The sequence below is a fragment of the Cladophialophora psammophila genome, assembly GCF_000585535.1.
Source record: "Cladophialophora psammophila CBS 110553 chromosome Unknown aczJe-supercont1.35, whole genome shotgun sequence".
Taxonomy (NCBI): domain Eukaryota; kingdom Fungi; phylum Ascomycota; class Eurotiomycetes; order Chaetothyriales; family Herpotrichiellaceae; genus Cladophialophora; species Cladophialophora psammophila.
This window is the reverse complement of record NW_006912956.1, coordinates 226,896-243,940: the sequence shown is the minus strand read 5'-3', so window position 1 is coordinate 243,940 and position 17,045 is coordinate 226,896. Positions and strand designations below refer to the sequence as shown.

Below are 17,045 nucleotides of genomic sequence, written 5' to 3'. Positions count from 1 at the left end.
CAACAACTCAACAGTCTGCTTGAGAATGCCGATTTGGCATGTCTTTGCTTATTTCCGTATCGCCCAACCCGAATGTTGTTATAGTGCGTCATTGTCCAAAAAGGCCCCCGCCGCCACAAGAGGCGCTTTGGCGTCAGAATTCCAAGTATCAGATGCGGCCCAAAATTCTCTGGTTACTGCTTCAAGGCTTCCTCCAGGGCGTGCAAGTTGTGAGGGATGAAGTGGACCTTGTACGCCTTCGGTTGTGTTGTCAGCGAAGCAGGATTTGCCACTCCTTCAATAGGGCTGGTCTCGATGAAGCCGTCCGGGACGATCTTGAAGCTGTTCAAGATTCTCAAAAACAAAACATACAGCTCTCTGTATGCGAGTTGTACGCCAATGCACATTCGGCCCCCTATGCCGAACGTGAAGATGGGAGTTTCCGGCCTCTCTAGCCAGCGCTCGGGACGGAATTGATCTGGATCTTCCCACAATTCCGGATCTGGAAGACACCAAATTGTCAGATTGATATGGCAAAGGATGTACCTAAAGCTCACTTACCCATATTGCAGGCCCAGACATTCAGGAATAACACTGTTCCTTTTGGTATAATTTTGTTGTCATAAACGAAGTCCTGAATAGTACAACGCGGGAGTGACAGTCTCGTCACGGAGAAAAATCTACGAAAAGCAGGTATGAGCATGGTACTGCGACTTCGTTGTAATTGAGTTGAAACTGACCTCAAGATCTCTTTGATGACTGCCACAAGATATGAGCAACTCTGGTCGTCTGCGGCATCGCAAAGGGGATTCTCTTCAGAGTAGGTCTCGCGAATGGCCGCGAGCGCTTTCTCCTGAATGTCCTGTCGTTTCGCCAGCATTCCAATTCCCCACGACACGGCAGAGTTCATCGTATCAAGACCAGCAGCTAAGAGCGTAAGATTCAGCGAACTCAGCTCCAGGTCGTTCAGCTGCGCCTCCTCATCAACGAGAAGGTTGGCTCTGATCGATGGCTTGTGAGTGCCATTCCGGATACGTTCGTCTAGGTCCTTATCCAGGATCTGCATGTATCTGTCTCGGCGGAATTTCATGTCTTTAGCCTGCGCGGATTGTGTGTTCCAGGGGTTCAGACGGAGGAGCGGTATATAGTCCTGCAAGTTGCCTGTCGTGCTTCGGAAGTTGCTGATGGTGTCTTCTACATGGACAATCTCATGGAAGAGCTCATTCTGCGACTCCATTCTTGTTCCCCAATGAAGAGTAAGACCGATGCTCATGTTCATACGAAGAAAAAGTGGCATAGGGTTGACCCCTTTCTTGCCAAAGTCACCATAATTGAGTGCCTCGGAGAGGAAAACTCGCGTTTCTCGATCGAGGTGTGGAATATAGCTGGCCACAGCGGGTCGATTCACCGCCGTCGCCACCGCCTTCCTTCTTCTCTTGAGAGATTCAGACCATGGACTTGTTCCCAATGTTGTCCCCGCTGTGTCCGAAATGATCTTGACGTTGCGGTTAGTGGGTTTCAAGAACAGGTATTGAACATGGCCGAGCTCACTTTATGGAAGGTGTAAAACTCGGGTCTCGAGCTTGTGGCGTGCGAGTTCTGGTTGAAGATGGCCTTCGCCGCCGCCGCAGAGTTGACCACAAGGACCGGTATGTTTCCAAGCTGGATTTGGTAGACGGGCCCGTACTTCTTGGCCCACTGACGGTACTGCTCCGGGGCGTCCTTTTGGCGAATTTGCCACAAGTTGCCCACGATAGGTTTCCCGGGAGGACCTCCGAAACCAGGCACTCGCGCCGACGAACGGATGAATTCATACAGAGCGAATGCGATCAGAGTCGTCACTGCCACGAGTGCCGGCAGTAATGTCCATCTGTTTTCAATGATCTCAGCAGCATATAACAAAGCCATCGCTGTGGTTCTTGTCGAGGCTCAAAGGCTGTCGCTCAACAAAGGAATGGGTTTATGCTAGGAAGAGTGCTGCCCATCTCGGTCACTCGAGACATCGTGGACAGTCATAAGGTGCCTTTAAAGGCTTGATGCTCGCAGCCAACTGTACCACCGACGAGCGTCGTTGTGATGTTTGGTTCCATGAGACCTGAGGCGCCTGAACGGAAGACCTCCGAGATTCCGACTTATATCGCAAACCTGAATATTTGGTGTTACCCCGCTCATCTCGCAGCTTTCCGAGATCCCCGTTGTCAACCTATCAATCTTTCGGCACATGAGCAATTGGATAAGGGTGATTTCGAGGAGGTAATCTCATCAAGTGCTGACGATATGAAAGCTGGATCATGGCTCGGTTAGGAAACAATTGTATACTTTGTGTGGCTGACTGTGTTCGGGAGCCTGCCGATGTTAAATTTTGTCGTATGCGAATGTCAGATACCCCCTCCCGGTATCGGTGAGATAGGGAGACATTGTTAAAATGGCCTCCCATCTTGCGGTCGTCTCTGAGGATTGGCCCTGGTAGTGCCTGAAGTCACTGCTGAGCGCTGATTCATTGTGCTGCCGAAGACCCAGAATGGCCCAAGTCAGACGACCATTCAAAGATATCGAATCAGAACGTCCAGATTTCGATCACTCTACCAACTTTGTCTTGTCAAAAACCATATGCCCAGATTGGAAATGGGGTCAGGGTGCCCATGACGGTGGTATTGGTCTCGACAAGAAGCACATCGAAATCGACCCTTATGAACCAGGACGATCTGCAGTGAACAACTACAAATTACTGATCTCTGCAATTATTCCAAGACCGATTGGATTTTTGAGCACTCGACACGAGGACGGCACTTTGCGGAATTTGGCCCCGTTCAGCTACACACAAATAGTGAACCACGACCCACCAGTTTTCGTGGTGGGGTTTACAGGCTCAAAGGACAAGGACACGCTGAGGAACCTCAAAAATACCGGCGAATGCGTTATCAATATCATCAGTGAACACTTCATCGAAGCTGCAAATGCTGCAGCTATCGATGCCCCGTACGGTATGAGCGAATGGGAGTTGGCAGGCTTGACGCCTGCACCCTGTCGGGAAGTTAAGGCGGATCGGGTCAAGGAGAGCATGTTCAGTATCGAGGGTAAACTGCTCGAGATCAAGGATTTCGAGAGCAGGTTCACTAAAGGCGCAAAATCGGGCTCCATGGCCATCATTGAGGGCGTGCGCTTCTGGGTTCGTGAAGACGCCTTGACCGCAGATCAAGCCAGCATCGACCCTGCTGTGTTTCGCCCTGTTGCTAGACTGGGAGGAGTGGCCTATGGCCGAGTCACGCAGGCCTTTGAGATACCGAGACCCAGATATGAAGAGCTCAAAAACCAGCTGCCAAATTAGAAAGATGAGCGGTAGAATTGCAGATATCTACTGATGACATAACTCTGCAGGCAATGTTATATACCGCTTCGTTCACCATTTTCACACCCATTGGAGTATGCTTAAGCTGGATTAAGGATAAGGTCCAGCCAACAAAATACTTCATATTTACAGCTGATTCCTGCTAGCCTTCCGAAGACGGAACTTCTCCAAGTGAACAGAGGGGGATAGCTGGCCGAGACGGAATGGCATAAATGGCCAAACCAGAACCATTCTCACGCTTCGCATTGAAAGCACCCATCCTTCAATCACACAGAAGGCAGCTTTCAGGCTTTGATTGACAAAAATTTAGTGACGAGAGAGATATTCCGCAATGGCACCGTCATCATGGCTTGACATTGCCTCTGATAGCCGGTTTTCCCTCGCCAATATCCCATTCGGCATTGCCACCTTTCCAAATTCAGAGAAGCCAACAGTGGCAGTCGCCATTGGAGATTATGCTCTCAACTTAGCCGTTTTTGCCTTGCACGACGGATTTTCTCAGCTTGCGGAGATTCAGGCTCACGTTGGAGTCTTCGACAAACAGAGCCTCAACGGTCTTGCAGCCCTAGGGCGAAGCCTCTCGGGGGCCGTACGACGCTATTTACAAGACATCTTCCGGGGAGACACGCCGTATCCTCATCTACTAAAAGACAACAGGGAACTGCGAAACCAATGTCTTGTGCCCTTGACGCAGATTCGTATGCATCTCCCATTCCACATCGGAGACTTTAGCGATTTTTACGGAGGAATGAACCATGCGTACAACGCCGGTGCGCTGTTCAGGGGCCAGAATGGAGCTCTCTTGCCAAACTATTTGCACCTTCCAATGGCCTATCATGGCAGATCGTCTTCGATATTTGTGTCTGGGACGGCTGTACGGAGGCCATGGGGACAGATTGTCGAGGATATCACTGCCGCCGAGAAGCATCCAATATTCGTCCCGTGCCGGACCATGGATTTCGAACTCGAACTCGGCTGTTTTGTCTGCGGTGGCAATCAGCCATTCGACAACATCTCGATCAAGGAAGCCGAAAACAACATATTCGGCTTCGTCTTGCTGAACGATTGGTCGGCACGAGACATCCAGCGGTGGGAATATGTACCACTGGGCCCTTTCAACGGCAAGAACTTTGCTACGACAATCAGTGCCTGGGTTGTCTTAGCAGATGCCTTGGAGCCCTTCAGGAAGCCCGGAATGAAACATCCAGGAACACTCTTGCCGTATCTGCAGGAACAGCGCGAAGCCTTCACATATGATCTGAACCTAGAGGTACAGCTCGTGAGTGGCAGCACGAAAAGGAAATCAACCATCTGTTCGACCAACGCATCCGATGGACTGGTCTGGTCTTTCCCTCAGATGCTAGCCCACCACACCATAACAGGTTGTACCATGAGAGCCGGAGATCTCTTAGGATCGGGGACGATTAGCGGTGAGACTACCTCGTCCCTGGGGTGTTTGTTAGAGCAGACATTGAATGGAAAGCGGCCAATTCAATTAGAAGGAGGAGAACAGCGAGCATGGTTGGAAGACGGCGATGAGGTCATCTTGAAAGCTTGGGCTGGCAACGAGATGGATGGATATGTTGGTTTTGGCGATGCTGCTGGAGTCTTGCTATCTGCTCACAAGCAGATTGCGTAAGGATACGATACATTCGCGTTGGTGAATGTTGAAGGTACTTGCCCTCATAGTCTTCACATATCAACCTCGGTAATCATGCAAGGACTGCGCACTCATGGTGTCCAAAGGCGCTACTTCCTATACACCGAATCTGAAGCCCAGAGTCTCGGCTTCAAGGAGCCATCTTGCCCTTCATCTCTTTGATCATGGATGTCATGGATAGTCTGTGAAAATGATCTGCGACAGAAAGCTCGGAGGTGCGGAAACATACTTGCTCGGAGGCGCTCGGAAATTTCCGAGCCTTGTCAGCAGGACCCCTGGTGAGGCGACTACGAACTCGGCAGAACTCAACTGGGATTTGCGAAAACATACCTAGGTATTCTAGAATATGGGAGCCAGTGGCATGATGAGCGAGCCAAGATCATCTATATCGGCGACCTTAATATTAAAGAGGACTTGTTGAGGTCAATCGGGCCACAGCACACAACTCTTCACGGGACAACCACACACGATGCCTTTCTCGAAGTTCAAGACGCCTGAGAAGTACAGATACCAAACCGGCTTTGGGTCTTATCAAGAGTAAGTGACCGGCTCCACAGAAGAACTCCATCGTGTCTCTTGCATTCTCCGTGCTCATCCAACAACTCCAAAATAGATCTGAAGCGGTCGAGGGCGCTCTGCCAATTGGACAAAACACACCACAGCGCCCCCCATTCGGCTTATACACAGAAAAGATTTCTGGCAGTGCTTTCCAAGCGCCTAGGCCGGATAATCAGCAAACCTGGCTGTATCGCATAATCCCGTCGGTTGTACATGAACCGTTCGAACCAGAAGCTCTGCAGGACGGTGCAGAGCAGGCCACCAACTACAATGCCTACGACGATCTTGTGCATACCCCAACGCAGGTACGCTGGGACCCATTCGATATTGAGGAGAAGGCGGATTGGGTGCATTCGATGCACTTACTCTGTGCCGCCGGGGATGTGTCGACGAAATCCGGGCTGGGCTACTTCATTTTCACGGCGGGAAATACAATGGATCCTACATCAGCCTTCTCCTCGGCGGACGGTGAGCTTTTGATCATCCTTCAGACTGGCGTCCTCGACATTAAGACGGAGCTTGGCCACTTACTGGTGCGACCCCTGGAGATCTGCGTGATCCCGCGAGGGATTAAATACAATGTGTCGCTGCCCGAGGGTCCTGTACGGGGCTACGCGCTGGAGCTCCATCAGGGAGTCTTTACGCTCCCGAATCTTGGCCCGCTTGGATCCTTCGGGTGTGCCAATACCAGAGATTTCCAGATCCCGGTCGCTGCGTATGAGGAAGCCACAGAGGGCGTCGAGTACAAGATCATCAGCAAATTCAACGGCCGTCTCTACGAGGCTAGGCAGGGCCATTCACCCTTTGATATCGTCGCCTGGCACGGGACATACTACCCGTACAAGTACGACCTTGGCCGCTTCATGACCGTCGGGAGCATCTCCTACGACCACCCCGACCCGTCGATCTTCACCTTACTGGCCTCATCAGAGGGCTTAGCGGAGTTGGCCATATTCCCACCGCGCTGGCTGGTCATGGAGAACACATTCCGGCCCCCGTGGTACCACCGCAACACGATGGCCGAGTTCATGGGCCTGATCCAGGGCGAGTACGATGCCAGGACGGACGGCGGGTTCCGGCCTGGCGGAGCAAGTCTCCACAACGTAATGGTCGGACACGGTCCCGACAGCGCTACGCACGCCCGGGCCTCCGAGATGGAGCTCCTCCCTCAAAAGGTCGGTGAAGGCAGTATGGCATTTGTCCTGGAGGCGAATGTGCTCCTGGGCCTGAGCCAGTGGGCCTGGTCCAAGTCGAACAAGAGGCAGTTGAACTACAATGCTCGGACGTGGCTGGGGCTGAGGAGTCACTTCAAGAAGCCCGAGAAGGCCAAGGTGATTTCGCCATTCCTTGATCAGCAGCTAAAATCCAGTGGGGAGGTGCAGGCGAGAGTGAATGGTCATTGAAACTCGAAAGTCGTATCTTATGCAGAGCAGAATGAGATGATGCCTTCTTCCAAAATATGAGAAATAAGACAGTATGTGTGACTACGCGCGGCGTTGTAAAACGTGGGGTGTCTTTCTCATCCGAGTATGAGTAGGCCGCTGTAGAGATATCTGACTTATGAATAGCAAAATGACTTAAGAGCCGCAAGGCTGACCATTGTCTAACCAGACGACTATTATAGCTGGGAAAGCTTGACAGATTTCGTGCTCTGACTCCCTCACAACGGCGAACCAGCACGTCCAGCGCCAGCAAATGCGTTTTGCAATGACTCCCAGATCGGCTGACCCTCATATGTGAGATCCCCGAGTGGTGGACACGTCAGAGGATCAAGTGCCGAGCCCAAGGCCTCCGTAAGTAATTTCAAGGGAACCGCCAAGGCTGAATAGAGCGGGGACAGAGAGTCCGGTGAGACAGTGTTGACGATCTGGAAGGCGAAACAAAGCAGATTATTGCCTTCCAGCAACGTCGCTGCATTCAGAAGGCCGCCTGACAGATCTCTGATGTCCAATAGTGTGAAGGAGTTGACGGTGCCCGTGTTGCCTCCAATCGACGCCAGTTGGGGATACTGGACGAACCATTTCACCAAGTCCAAGTTGAGCTGCACCAGGCCATAGTCGACTGGGGTTTTGTACCAGTTGTTTGGGATGCGTTCCCATCCTCGTTTGTACTGGAGCGAGCCATCGCTGTTGTCGACCACGCCCCAGAAAGACTTGAATACCTCCTTAGCTGATCCAACAGTCAGCAATGTCCCTCCGAATGTTGAACCTTGGACACTTACTCATGATCCCCTGCGGGTTCTCTGCTGAATGATTCGCCAACAAACGAAGGGTAAATGCAATTCCAGCATTACGGGCAATGGCGCCAGTATAGGGTCCATACCAACAGTACGGGTTGGTGGCAATGCATTCGTTGAGCATATCAACCCCATGACGGAGCACATCATCTTCCGAAATGACATCGGTGCCCTCGCCAGCACGGTTATAAAGCTGAAGAAAGCGGCTCATGTCCATCGTGGAAGCATCACCAGTGACATAAAGATCATCGCGAGTGAGTGAAGCATCTGCCTCGATCCAGTTGTGCGACCTCCCAATGCCTCGTGGTTCACCAAGGAGCCCCAGCAGGTTTCCGAGAAGATTCTGGGCTTGGGGGGACGATTGGTCAATAGAGAAACCTGGACTCAAGGATATCGGGTTGCCGGTCCAGACAGTGCCTGAACAGACTTAGCTGACGCTCCTGCTTGGGGGTTTGCTATGTCGTACCCATTACGGCCAGAATTGTGGATAGCCCAACGTCCATTCCGTATACTTATTTCATGGTTAACACCGTTTTTGTACAGATTGTCTGTTGCATTATTCACCTTCATTGATGACACCGATGACGTCGGGAAACTAATAATACAATCGTTAGAATCGATGAAACTAACAAATTTGGACTTTGAACTACCTTTGCAACTCCAGAGCGATCGATATAGCCATGGTTAGCTAATGCATTGAGTCCGGGACATGGCCCTCGTTGTGCGCTCGACGTTGGTGCCTTCCACTGATACTTGCCATCGACTTGTGGCGGGTTAGCCATGAACTTTCAAGGCCACACGAACAGGTTACCTTGGATGGGTGTATCCAAAGCGTTGATAAGGAGCCTTTTCTCTCGTTGATGTTGTACTTGACGGATAATGTCTTCGAACGTCAAGTCCTCTGGGATATCAAATCCACCCGCTCTGGCGAGAAGCGCGACATTGGAAACTGTGGGGAATGCCGAGGAAAGCGCACAGCCACCCAGTAATGCGGCACAAGTCGAAATAAAGAACTTCATCTCCAGAAGAAGAAAAAAAAGAACGGCAATGCCACTGAACTGGCCAGCGACGTACCAAAAGAGCGACTGAAGTGAGTTGGCAATTGCTGCTTGCAGAGTAGAATCAGAGAATCAACATATCGAACGTAGAACGAAGAGAACTGCTAGCAACGGCCATTGGAATTTGAAATTCTGCACAGCTAATTGGTATGCAGATCAATGATGTCGACTCATCTCGCGGGAGCGGACATTCACCATCGGATGAGGCCAGCTAGTTAGCAAGTGACTAAAGAGGCAAGCATCCTCCCGGGAGCTCAGACTTCGGGCGAGAACAGCAGAAAACAGACGGAGTGGGTCTATACCTGCCAGTGTCAAGCACTGATTTCGTTATCAAAACTTCTCGAGTCTGGAATAGGTACTTAGGGTACGGAGTACGTGACAAGGGGCCAAAAAAATCCATGCCACCATGCCACCGCCGTCACCAACTAGGCTCAAGATCGTGCTTGGTCGTGCCAAAGACTATCGTGACAGCATGGATCAAACCCCACACTTGTCAACGGCCCGGGTGGCTGACTAGTGGGAAGGTAGTTCTCGGGGATGCAGCTCCTGATGCTGCTCGGGACGAGTGCATCAACATTGCCCCTGGCTAACTCTCAGGCGACAGACTTTCAGCTGGATGGTCTTGGCTGGACATGACTGCCACGAACTCCTCAGTGAAATCCTTTTGTTACTATATCCATGGGATCCGATCCGCGTTTTTGGTTGCTATTCGGATGTGGTGCACTTCAGTCAGCATTTTGCGAAGGAAAACCATGCCCAACTCGAGATCAGCTTTTGCAAACCTTCACAACGCCAAGGCCAGGATTGCAATCATGAGGGGTTGTCCCTGTCCGAGACCTGGACCACCCGAGAGTTCCATAGGTAGGTTATGCCGTAGGTGTTTCTTGGTCGCTGATCATGACTCGTTTGAATCATGTGGATCATGCAGTGGGAGAAATCAAAACTCCGTGGTGGACAGCGTGTTGGGGCAACCTGAAATAAGAGACGCTTGGCCTGACGGGGTACTCCGAGCCTACTCCTTGGAGTCGTTTTCTGCAAGGCAAATCCTGTCCAGGCCTAGCCGATTCCAAGATTCTGGGAATTGGCGTGGGAAACGGGAAAGGAGGCGGGTGCACGAGGCTGGGGATTGTCCCCGTAGCGGGTAGCTTGCGACTAGAGAGACGGCCTAGTACGCGAGTAGCTAAAGTTAACGGGATTGGCAGGGGCTGAAAGCGGAGTTCTTGTGATTTTGTTCGATAATGGCGACGGGGGAGACCCTCGAATGCTCAATTTTTCTGAGCAAGGGAATACCCAGTTCTGGAGTATAGACATGTCTTCTGCTGCCGGGGTGGTCATTTCGTCTAGGTCTGCCCTGACGTCGAGTAAATTCATCGGCGAGATCCATTTCTTTACCTGCCCCATCACTATACCATAGAACTCTTCTGTACGCCCACATTATTCAAGTTTCGTTTGATTGCATAATTGCGCGCTCCCGTTGAGTGGATACATCAACTGTGCAGATCTCGAAGAAGTCTAACGACGGGGAAGAATCCACGAGAATATTGCTCCTGCATCCCGATCCTGGTCACGCAAATCTTTCACAACTCTGTGTATCCTCGCTGTTGATCTTTCTCCAGATCCCCTCACCAACTGGCATCTGTGCTTTTGCTCTATTCTCGAATTTTTCAAGTTTGTGGGCCAACGCCAATAGACCTCGTCATCAGGCCAGTCAGTTCTCCACCGATTTCAACAACGAACGACCTTCCATTGTCCCATGCATGCATCCCTGGTGGGCTCTTGATAGCTCGAGAGACCAAGCTGCGACTATACTAGACTGCGTTCCTGGGAACTGGACAGACAATTCGCGAATAATTGAAAGATTTGAGGCCAAGGGGAAGCGACTCCCTTGAGGTCTAGCAGGCTTTTGGCCCTTAAGATAGAGCCATATCATGACTCTGTTGCTCGTCTCTTCTCATCGATAATCTTCTCACGAGTAAGAAGGGACTTTTTTCTGTGTGTCTGGAGGACAGATTCCCAAAGATGAGATTTTTAACGGCCATATTATTTGTGATGACGACAACTTTGCTTCCTGTTGTCACTGCGGACCTGGAGTCTGCAGCGGCTCTGTATCCCAGATGTGGTGTGAGTGAAGATCCTCTTCTCAAACTTCTCATTGCTAAGCAGCGCAGCTTGATTGTACTCTGGCAGGCATTGCTCAGTCAAATTGTGCTCCAACGGACCAAGCATGTATTTGCACAAACCAGCAGTTAGCCGAAGCCATCACAGTGTGCGTGGCCATGAACTGTACGATCAGAGAGCAGTTGAGTGAGTTCTGGAGTCGAAAAACGGAACAATACGGTGAACCCATGCTGACACCTCCAAAGCTACTAAGAATGTGTCTATGACGGCCTGCGGTGCACCGATCCGCGACAGAAGCGGCCTCATTGCTGGCTTCGGAGCAGGAGGAGGTGCAGTTGCCCTCCTTATTTACGTGGTTCGCATCTTTGCAAAAGCCACCGTACCTGCGGCAAAGATTGGTTGGGACGATATTACCATCACTATCGCAGTGGCAAGACCCCAAATGTCCTTTTGGCTCGAGGACTCGGTGCTAACTCTAATGGCAGGTTCTCCTTGTAGTGTTCTCAGCCTTGTCAATAGTGCGTAAGTAGCAACACATGGTTTTTGCTCCACGTTCATGCTGACTCTTGTGAAGTTGCCAATCATGGTTATGGGCGAGATATCTGGACCGTCCCTTTCGACGACATCACTCTTATTCTTCAGGTTTGCAGCATATTCCAAGAGTAGTCGGCGGGAAAAAATCAATCTGACGATGAAACCAGGTCTATTTCGTTGATGAACTTCTTTACATCATCATCATTTCCCTGACGAAGGTGGCGATTATTTGTTTTTACCTTCGAGTCTTTCCAGAAAAGAATTTTCGCCGGATTGCCTTTGGCACCATGGCTGTGACGCTGCTATATATGATTGCATTTCTCATTGTTTCGGCCTTTCAGTGTCAACCAGTGTCATTGGCATGGACAAACTGGGACGGTGAGCATGATGGCAGATGCAACAATGTGAACGCTCAAGGATGGGCTGCAGCAGCTATCAATATTGCTCTGGACGTTGTCATCCTGGTTATGCCACTACGACTTGTGATGAAGCTCAGCCTGCATTGGAAGAAAAAGTTACAAATCATGATCATGCTAAGCGTGGGAGCTCTGTATGTTCTATTACGCTTACCCCAAGCCTGTCACAAAAGGAAATCTCTAACCATCTGTTTTCTAGTGTCGTCGTCGTCAGTGCCTTGCGGCTGGACACGCTCTTTCAGTTTGCCAAATCCCACAACCTCACATGGGACACTACAGCTTTCGGCTACTGGTCCTGCATCGAGATGGACGTCGGAGTCATTTGCGCCTGTATGCCTGCCATGTACTCGTTGTTCAAACACTACTTCCCCAAGATAGTCGCCGGGACGATCCAAAGCAAGAGCAAGGTCAGCGGTGCCTATGGCAGCCGGAGCGGCGCTGGAACGCCAGGGATACAATTTGACAGACGAAAGGACGATAAGGACGGTGGACAGGATTTTGTCCGCCTGGTTGACCTTGAGAGCGTCAAGGGAGACCGTGTGGGCACCGGCCCAGGCACTGCATTTTAGACGAGTTGATAATGGGAGAATTTTCCGTGCAGCAGCCACCTTTTTGGCACATTGATACAGACAAGAATCTATGGCCCAATACGGAGTAGAGTTGGCATAGGCTATGCCATGTCGAAAGCCATCAAAATACGATAAACACGACCAACCATCACATTGCAAACCACGAGACTAACTCCATTGAGACTGTTCTAGCTTCTCAAATCTGTAAATTCTAAGGGGGGGAAAGTCTCTTACTATTTATCCAGGCCAAAACTGCTTGAGTTCTGCACTCTCGCCGCTCCCCCCATGCAGAGTCGTGGTACTGAGAGCACCTTCCAAAGTCGTATTGTAGCAGGTGATGTCCTAGCCATGCAAGCCTCCCGTACGAAGCCCGAGAAGCGTTATTCCGGCCCGGGTCCTGTAACAACCGACTCTGCCGCTAACTACTAGTTGATGCAGGGCGCCGGGTACCCCCGGCAGCGGGATCGTCCAACGGCTGGCCAGCCACAAGCTTGGGCCCGAGGGCAAAGCAAGGGGCGGTTGGGTCCAGCCGCAAGTCGTTCAGCCTTGTTGGCTCCATTTCTGCCGAATGCGGCTGGCTGTGGAGTTTGGCTCCCATTGCGCATTCGAGGAAAAACCCTGCCTGGGTGACGAGTCGAGTCGAGTCGAGCCATGTCGCACGAATACGCGGGCTCCGCAAAACCTTGTCATTGGGATCAAATGGCCTGATACAGTTTAAAGCAACCTTTTTCTTCACTTGCGGTTCCGTCTCGGGGCCCTGACCCTTAACTTTGTTTATCCTGTCACGAATGGGGCTTTGTGCATTCGAGGTAATACCCTCTGCCCTAGCTTTGCAGACTTGTCCTGCTTCGGCATCGAGACGTATTCAGTGGTCTGTTTTTGCTAATTCATCCCACCAGGTCCTGAACAGAGACCAGAGAGGAACCAGTCGTCGATCCCAATTTCCCATCATCTCATGAGGGACGTGATACAACGAATGCAGAATAGAACGGCTCCCCTCCTCCAAGATATAAGATATAGACGCCGGCTATGGCTGTTGGTATTGGACTCAATCTTCCAAGCCATCTTCGTCATTCGTTTGGTGTTTTGTGTTTTCATTTGCCGGTGAGCTTTTATTTTGCTGGCCATGAAGGGAGTTTTAGCTTTAATTACCGTCCTTGGCACGACTGTGTCGGCTTTGTGAGTATATACGCCTGCCCTAACGATACAATCGTCGATCTTGTGAGACTGATATCCCGTTCTTTAGGTCTGGAGCGGCGCATAGACATTCGCATAATAGAATTTTCAAGCGCGACAACACCACGCAGACTATTCAAGGTGCCAATACCACAGACCCTGCGGCATATGACTATGTTGTCGTAGGAAGCGGGCCTGGAGGAGGCCCGCTGGCATCACGATTGGCCATTGCAGGTTACAAAGTCCTCTTGATTGAAGCTGGAGACGATCAAGGAGATGCAATATGGCAACAGGTTCCGGCGTTGCAGCTGCAAGCCACAGAATACACTCCCCAGAAATGGGACTACTTTGTCAATCACTACCAGGATCTAGCAAGGCAAGAACAAGATTCCAAAATGGTCTGGAAGACGCCTGCCGGAGACGAGTACGTTGGAAACAGTCCACCGGCTGGCTCGACTCCATTGGGGATCTGGTACCCACGCACGGGAACCCTGGGAGGCTGCTCAGCTCACAACGCGATGATTTCCATCTACCCACACGAGAGCGACTGGAACAACATTGCCTCGATCACCGGTGATAGTTCTTGGAGTGCCGGGAACATGCGCAAATACTTCGAGCGCTTGGAACGCTGCAGGTATCTCCCTAACAGTGTCGTGGGTCATGGTTTCGATGGCTGGTACGAGACTAGCCTTACAGAATTGTCACTTGCGGTTGAGGACCAGAAGCTGCTGTCGCTTATCATTGCAGCTGGAACAGCAATGGGGAAGGGTCTTCTCGGGATGGTTCTCAGCACAGTGGCCGGGCTGGGGGAGGTCTTGCTCCGCGACATTAATGCCGATGTCCCCAACAGGGACTCTCAAGAGGGGCTTTACCAGGTCCCAATTGCGGTCTCAGAAGTCGACAAGAAACGCATTGGTGCGCGAGACTTCATCCTCGCCACGGCAAATGCTGTCAACGCCGATGGATCGCGCAAGTACCATCTTGACATCAAGCTCCATACATTGGTCACGAAAGTGCGTTTTGACATTTCTGGACCCAATCCGAAGGCTATCGGCGTCGACTACCTAGAAGGAAAGAGTCTATACCGTGCCGACCCCCGTTCTGGTGGAACAGCCGGTGGCACTCCAGGCAGTGTCAACGCCAATCGCGAAGTTATCATATCTGGTGGTGCATTCAACTCGCCGCAATTGCTCAAACTGTCTGGCATTGGGCCTGCTTCTGAGCTTTCCAACTTCGGAATCCCCGTCGTCGTCGACCTGCCGGGCGTGGGAACCAACCTCCAAGACCGCTACGAGGCGACCATTGTGGGAGACAGCAACACCGACTTCGCCATCACCAAGGACTGCACATTCCTCCGCACCCAACCCGACCCATGCTTGGAACAATGGCAAAATCTGCCGGGCCCGTCCCTTAAAGGTACCTACGCCACCAACGGGATCGCCATTGCCGTGGTGAAAAAGTCGTCCGTCGCAGACGGAGACCCGGACCTCTTGGTTTCTGGCGCCCCAGCCTTCTTCACGGGCTATCACCCCGGGTACGCGAATGAATCGCTGAAGGACGCGCACCACTGGGCATGGATCGTGCTAAAGGCACACTCGCGTAACAATGCTGGCACCATCACACTGCGCTCCTCTGACCCGCGCGACACACCCGTCATCAACTTCAACTACTTCGACACGGGTAACACGGCCGACGGGGCCGACGACAAGGACCTTCAGGCCACATACGAGGGCATGCAGCTGTCGCGCAAGATGTTCCAGGACTACATCCCTTTGCAGGGCACCTTCAAGGAAGTCTGGCCTGGTAACAGCGTCAAGACAGAAGCCCAGATGAAGGACTGGATCAAGAAGGAAGCCTGGGGTCACCACGCTAGCTGCACTTGCCCCATTGGCGCCGACGACGACGAGATGGCTGTTTTGGACTCCAATTTCCGTGTCCGTGGCGTCGACGGGCTGAGAGTCGTCGACGCTAGTGTCTTCCCCAAGATCCCGGGCTTCTATATCGTGTTGCCCACGTACATGATCAGCGAGAAAGCCGCTGATGCTGTTCTGGAGGATGCTGCTAAGATTGAGGGGGCTTTGGTTGGATAGCCTGCCCCTGCCATTGTGGGAGCTTCTGGCCTAAAAGGGTATATCCCCTGTGTTGCTGAATGTAATAGCCAAAGCGATGCAAAAATAAGTGGCACAGTCTGTCTCGGGATATGTACCTCAGGAGTGCTCGATAACGTCAAAGCGGCCGCCATATCGAAGATATTGACAATATAGGATGAATGACAGGAGGGTCCCTATTCCTACAGGCCAAAAACATACTTGTTGTGAATGAAGGGCAACTTCGATCTAACAGCAAATTATTCTACTCCCGTCAGACTATGGCGCCTTGGCCACCAACTTTTGAATCTAGCTTGCCAGGACAGGAATTACTGAATCATGGCCGAGGATCAAGACAACCTCCTCGTTTTCTATGGGTCACCGCCTCAAAATCTCGAAAGGGATACCTCTCTTACACCCACGCTCTCCGACAAATTTTCATCAGACGCTCTAATTACTTTCAACGTCCACCGAAGCGCGGCCATAAATCCTTTGGCTTCCAGAATTTTTGGAACCCAATCAGGAGGTGAAGCCATCCGGACCTGGGTTGGAGGAGAAGACCTAGACACTTAGAGCGCACCCCCGCCGGCTGGACAGCGCAATCGCCTCACATTTTCTCCGCTTCATCACCAGCATTCGCAATAGTTCTTATAGGCCCAGTAGCAGCCTATACAGAACTACCAGCACCCTGCGCCAAAACCAGCAACAAAGACGCACAACAAGCCCCACATAACCGTAGCAACTCTCGCACCACTACCAGCCAGGCCAGCGTGCAGGTCCCGAAGCCATCGGACATAGAAAGGAGGCTGGACAACCCTTAGGACGGTCTTCTCAAGGCATATCTAGCCATACAAATTTCTTTTTCTTCTCAAGATTCGTGCATGTGGTTAAGATGTGCACGTTGAAGGCTGTATGCCGACAATTCCGTGGTGCGGCGCCAGGATATGACAGTCCGTGACCACCGAACAATATAGAATGCTACTTTCTACCTTTTCTCTACACCATCTCTAATATTTGGATACTCCTAGATCATTTACATAATACGAACCCTATTCAGACGGATCTAGCACTCATATTCTAACCGTCTTAAAGAGGCAAAAACAACGCTGCCAGGCTTGTAAAACTGTTCTTAGTATTTGTGGCGATACAGGCAGTTTGATAAGGTTGTATTCTCGTTGATCTATTGGCAGGCTATTTCCTAGCCCTAACTAATGAAGGCAACTTTCAAAATACTAGCAAAACTGGGGACGAGGCACAATTCTCCATGGTTTTACCGCCTCCGGCGCTTAGTTAGATATTGTGTAG

The 17,045-nt window shown here is 51.3% G+C and overlaps 7 protein-coding genes across 7 annotated transcripts; 5 read left to right on the top strand and 2 right to left on the bottom strand.

Moving 5' to 3' along the window:
- Window positions 1-173: 173 nt before the first annotated feature.
- A1O5_12622 (3-hydroxyphenylacetate 6-hydroxylase) lies at window positions 174-1,887 on the bottom strand (the record flags this gene model as incomplete). The annotated part of the gene is made up of 4 exons (XM_007753191.1): window positions 174-481; window positions 541-659; window positions 720-1,474; window positions 1,531-1,887. 4 exons carry the CDS (start codon window positions 1,885-1,887, stop codon window positions 174-176), a joined length of 1,539 nt encoding a protein of 512 aa, XP_007751381.1.
- Window positions 1,888-2,500: 613 nt separating this feature from the next.
- A1O5_12621 (uncharacterized protein) lies at window positions 2,501-3,307 on the top strand (the record flags this gene model as incomplete). Its single annotated transcript, XM_007753190.1, has 1 exon — window positions 2,501-3,307. The coding sequence occupies one exon, from the start codon at window positions 2,501-2,503 to the stop codon at window positions 3,305-3,307; it is 807 nt and encodes a 268-aa protein (XP_007751380.1).
- Window positions 3,308-3,659: 352 nt separating this feature from the next.
- A1O5_12620 (fumarylacetoacetase) lies at window positions 3,660-4,967 on the top strand (the record flags this gene model as incomplete). The annotated part of the gene is made up of 1 exon (XM_007753189.1): window positions 3,660-4,967. The coding sequence occupies one exon, from the start codon at window positions 3,660-3,662 to the stop codon at window positions 4,965-4,967; it is 1,308 nt and encodes a 435-aa protein (XP_007751379.1).
- Window positions 4,968-5,457: 490 nt separating this feature from the next.
- On the top strand, window positions 5,458-6,949 carry A1O5_12619 (homogentisate 1,2-dioxygenase; the record flags this gene model as incomplete). Its single annotated transcript, XM_007753188.1, has 2 exons — window positions 5,458-5,525; window positions 5,602-6,949. 2 exons carry the CDS (start codon window positions 5,458-5,460, stop codon window positions 6,947-6,949), a joined length of 1,416 nt encoding a protein of 471 aa, XP_007751378.1.
- Window positions 6,950-7,206: 257 nt separating this feature from the next.
- A1O5_12618 (uncharacterized protein) lies at window positions 7,207-8,801 on the bottom strand (the record flags this gene model as incomplete). Its single annotated transcript, XM_007753187.1, has 6 exons — window positions 7,207-7,715; window positions 7,768-8,199; window positions 8,249-8,293; window positions 8,347-8,377; window positions 8,433-8,545; window positions 8,594-8,801. 6 exons carry the CDS (start codon window positions 8,799-8,801, stop codon window positions 7,207-7,209), a joined length of 1,338 nt encoding a protein of 445 aa, XP_007751377.1.
- A 2,058-nt stretch (window positions 8,802-10,859) lies between these two features.
- Window positions 10,860-12,477, top strand: A1O5_12617 (uncharacterized protein; the record flags this gene model as incomplete). Its single annotated transcript, XM_007753186.1, has 7 exons — window positions 10,860-10,961; window positions 11,009-11,144; window positions 11,204-11,385; window positions 11,444-11,480; window positions 11,533-11,600; window positions 11,660-12,042; window positions 12,108-12,477. The coding sequence occupies 7 exons, from the start codon at window positions 10,860-10,862 to the stop codon at window positions 12,475-12,477; spliced, it is 1,278 nt and encodes a 425-aa protein (XP_007751376.1).
- Window positions 12,478-13,603: 1,126 nt separating this feature from the next.
- On the top strand, window positions 13,604-15,743 carry A1O5_12616 (choline dehydrogenase; the record flags this gene model as incomplete). The annotated part of the gene is made up of 2 exons (XM_007753185.1): window positions 13,604-13,656; window positions 13,724-15,743. The coding sequence occupies 2 exons, from the start codon at window positions 13,604-13,606 to the stop codon at window positions 15,741-15,743; spliced, it is 2,073 nt and encodes a 690-aa protein (XP_007751375.1).
- Window positions 15,744-17,045: the final 1,302 nt, after the last annotated feature.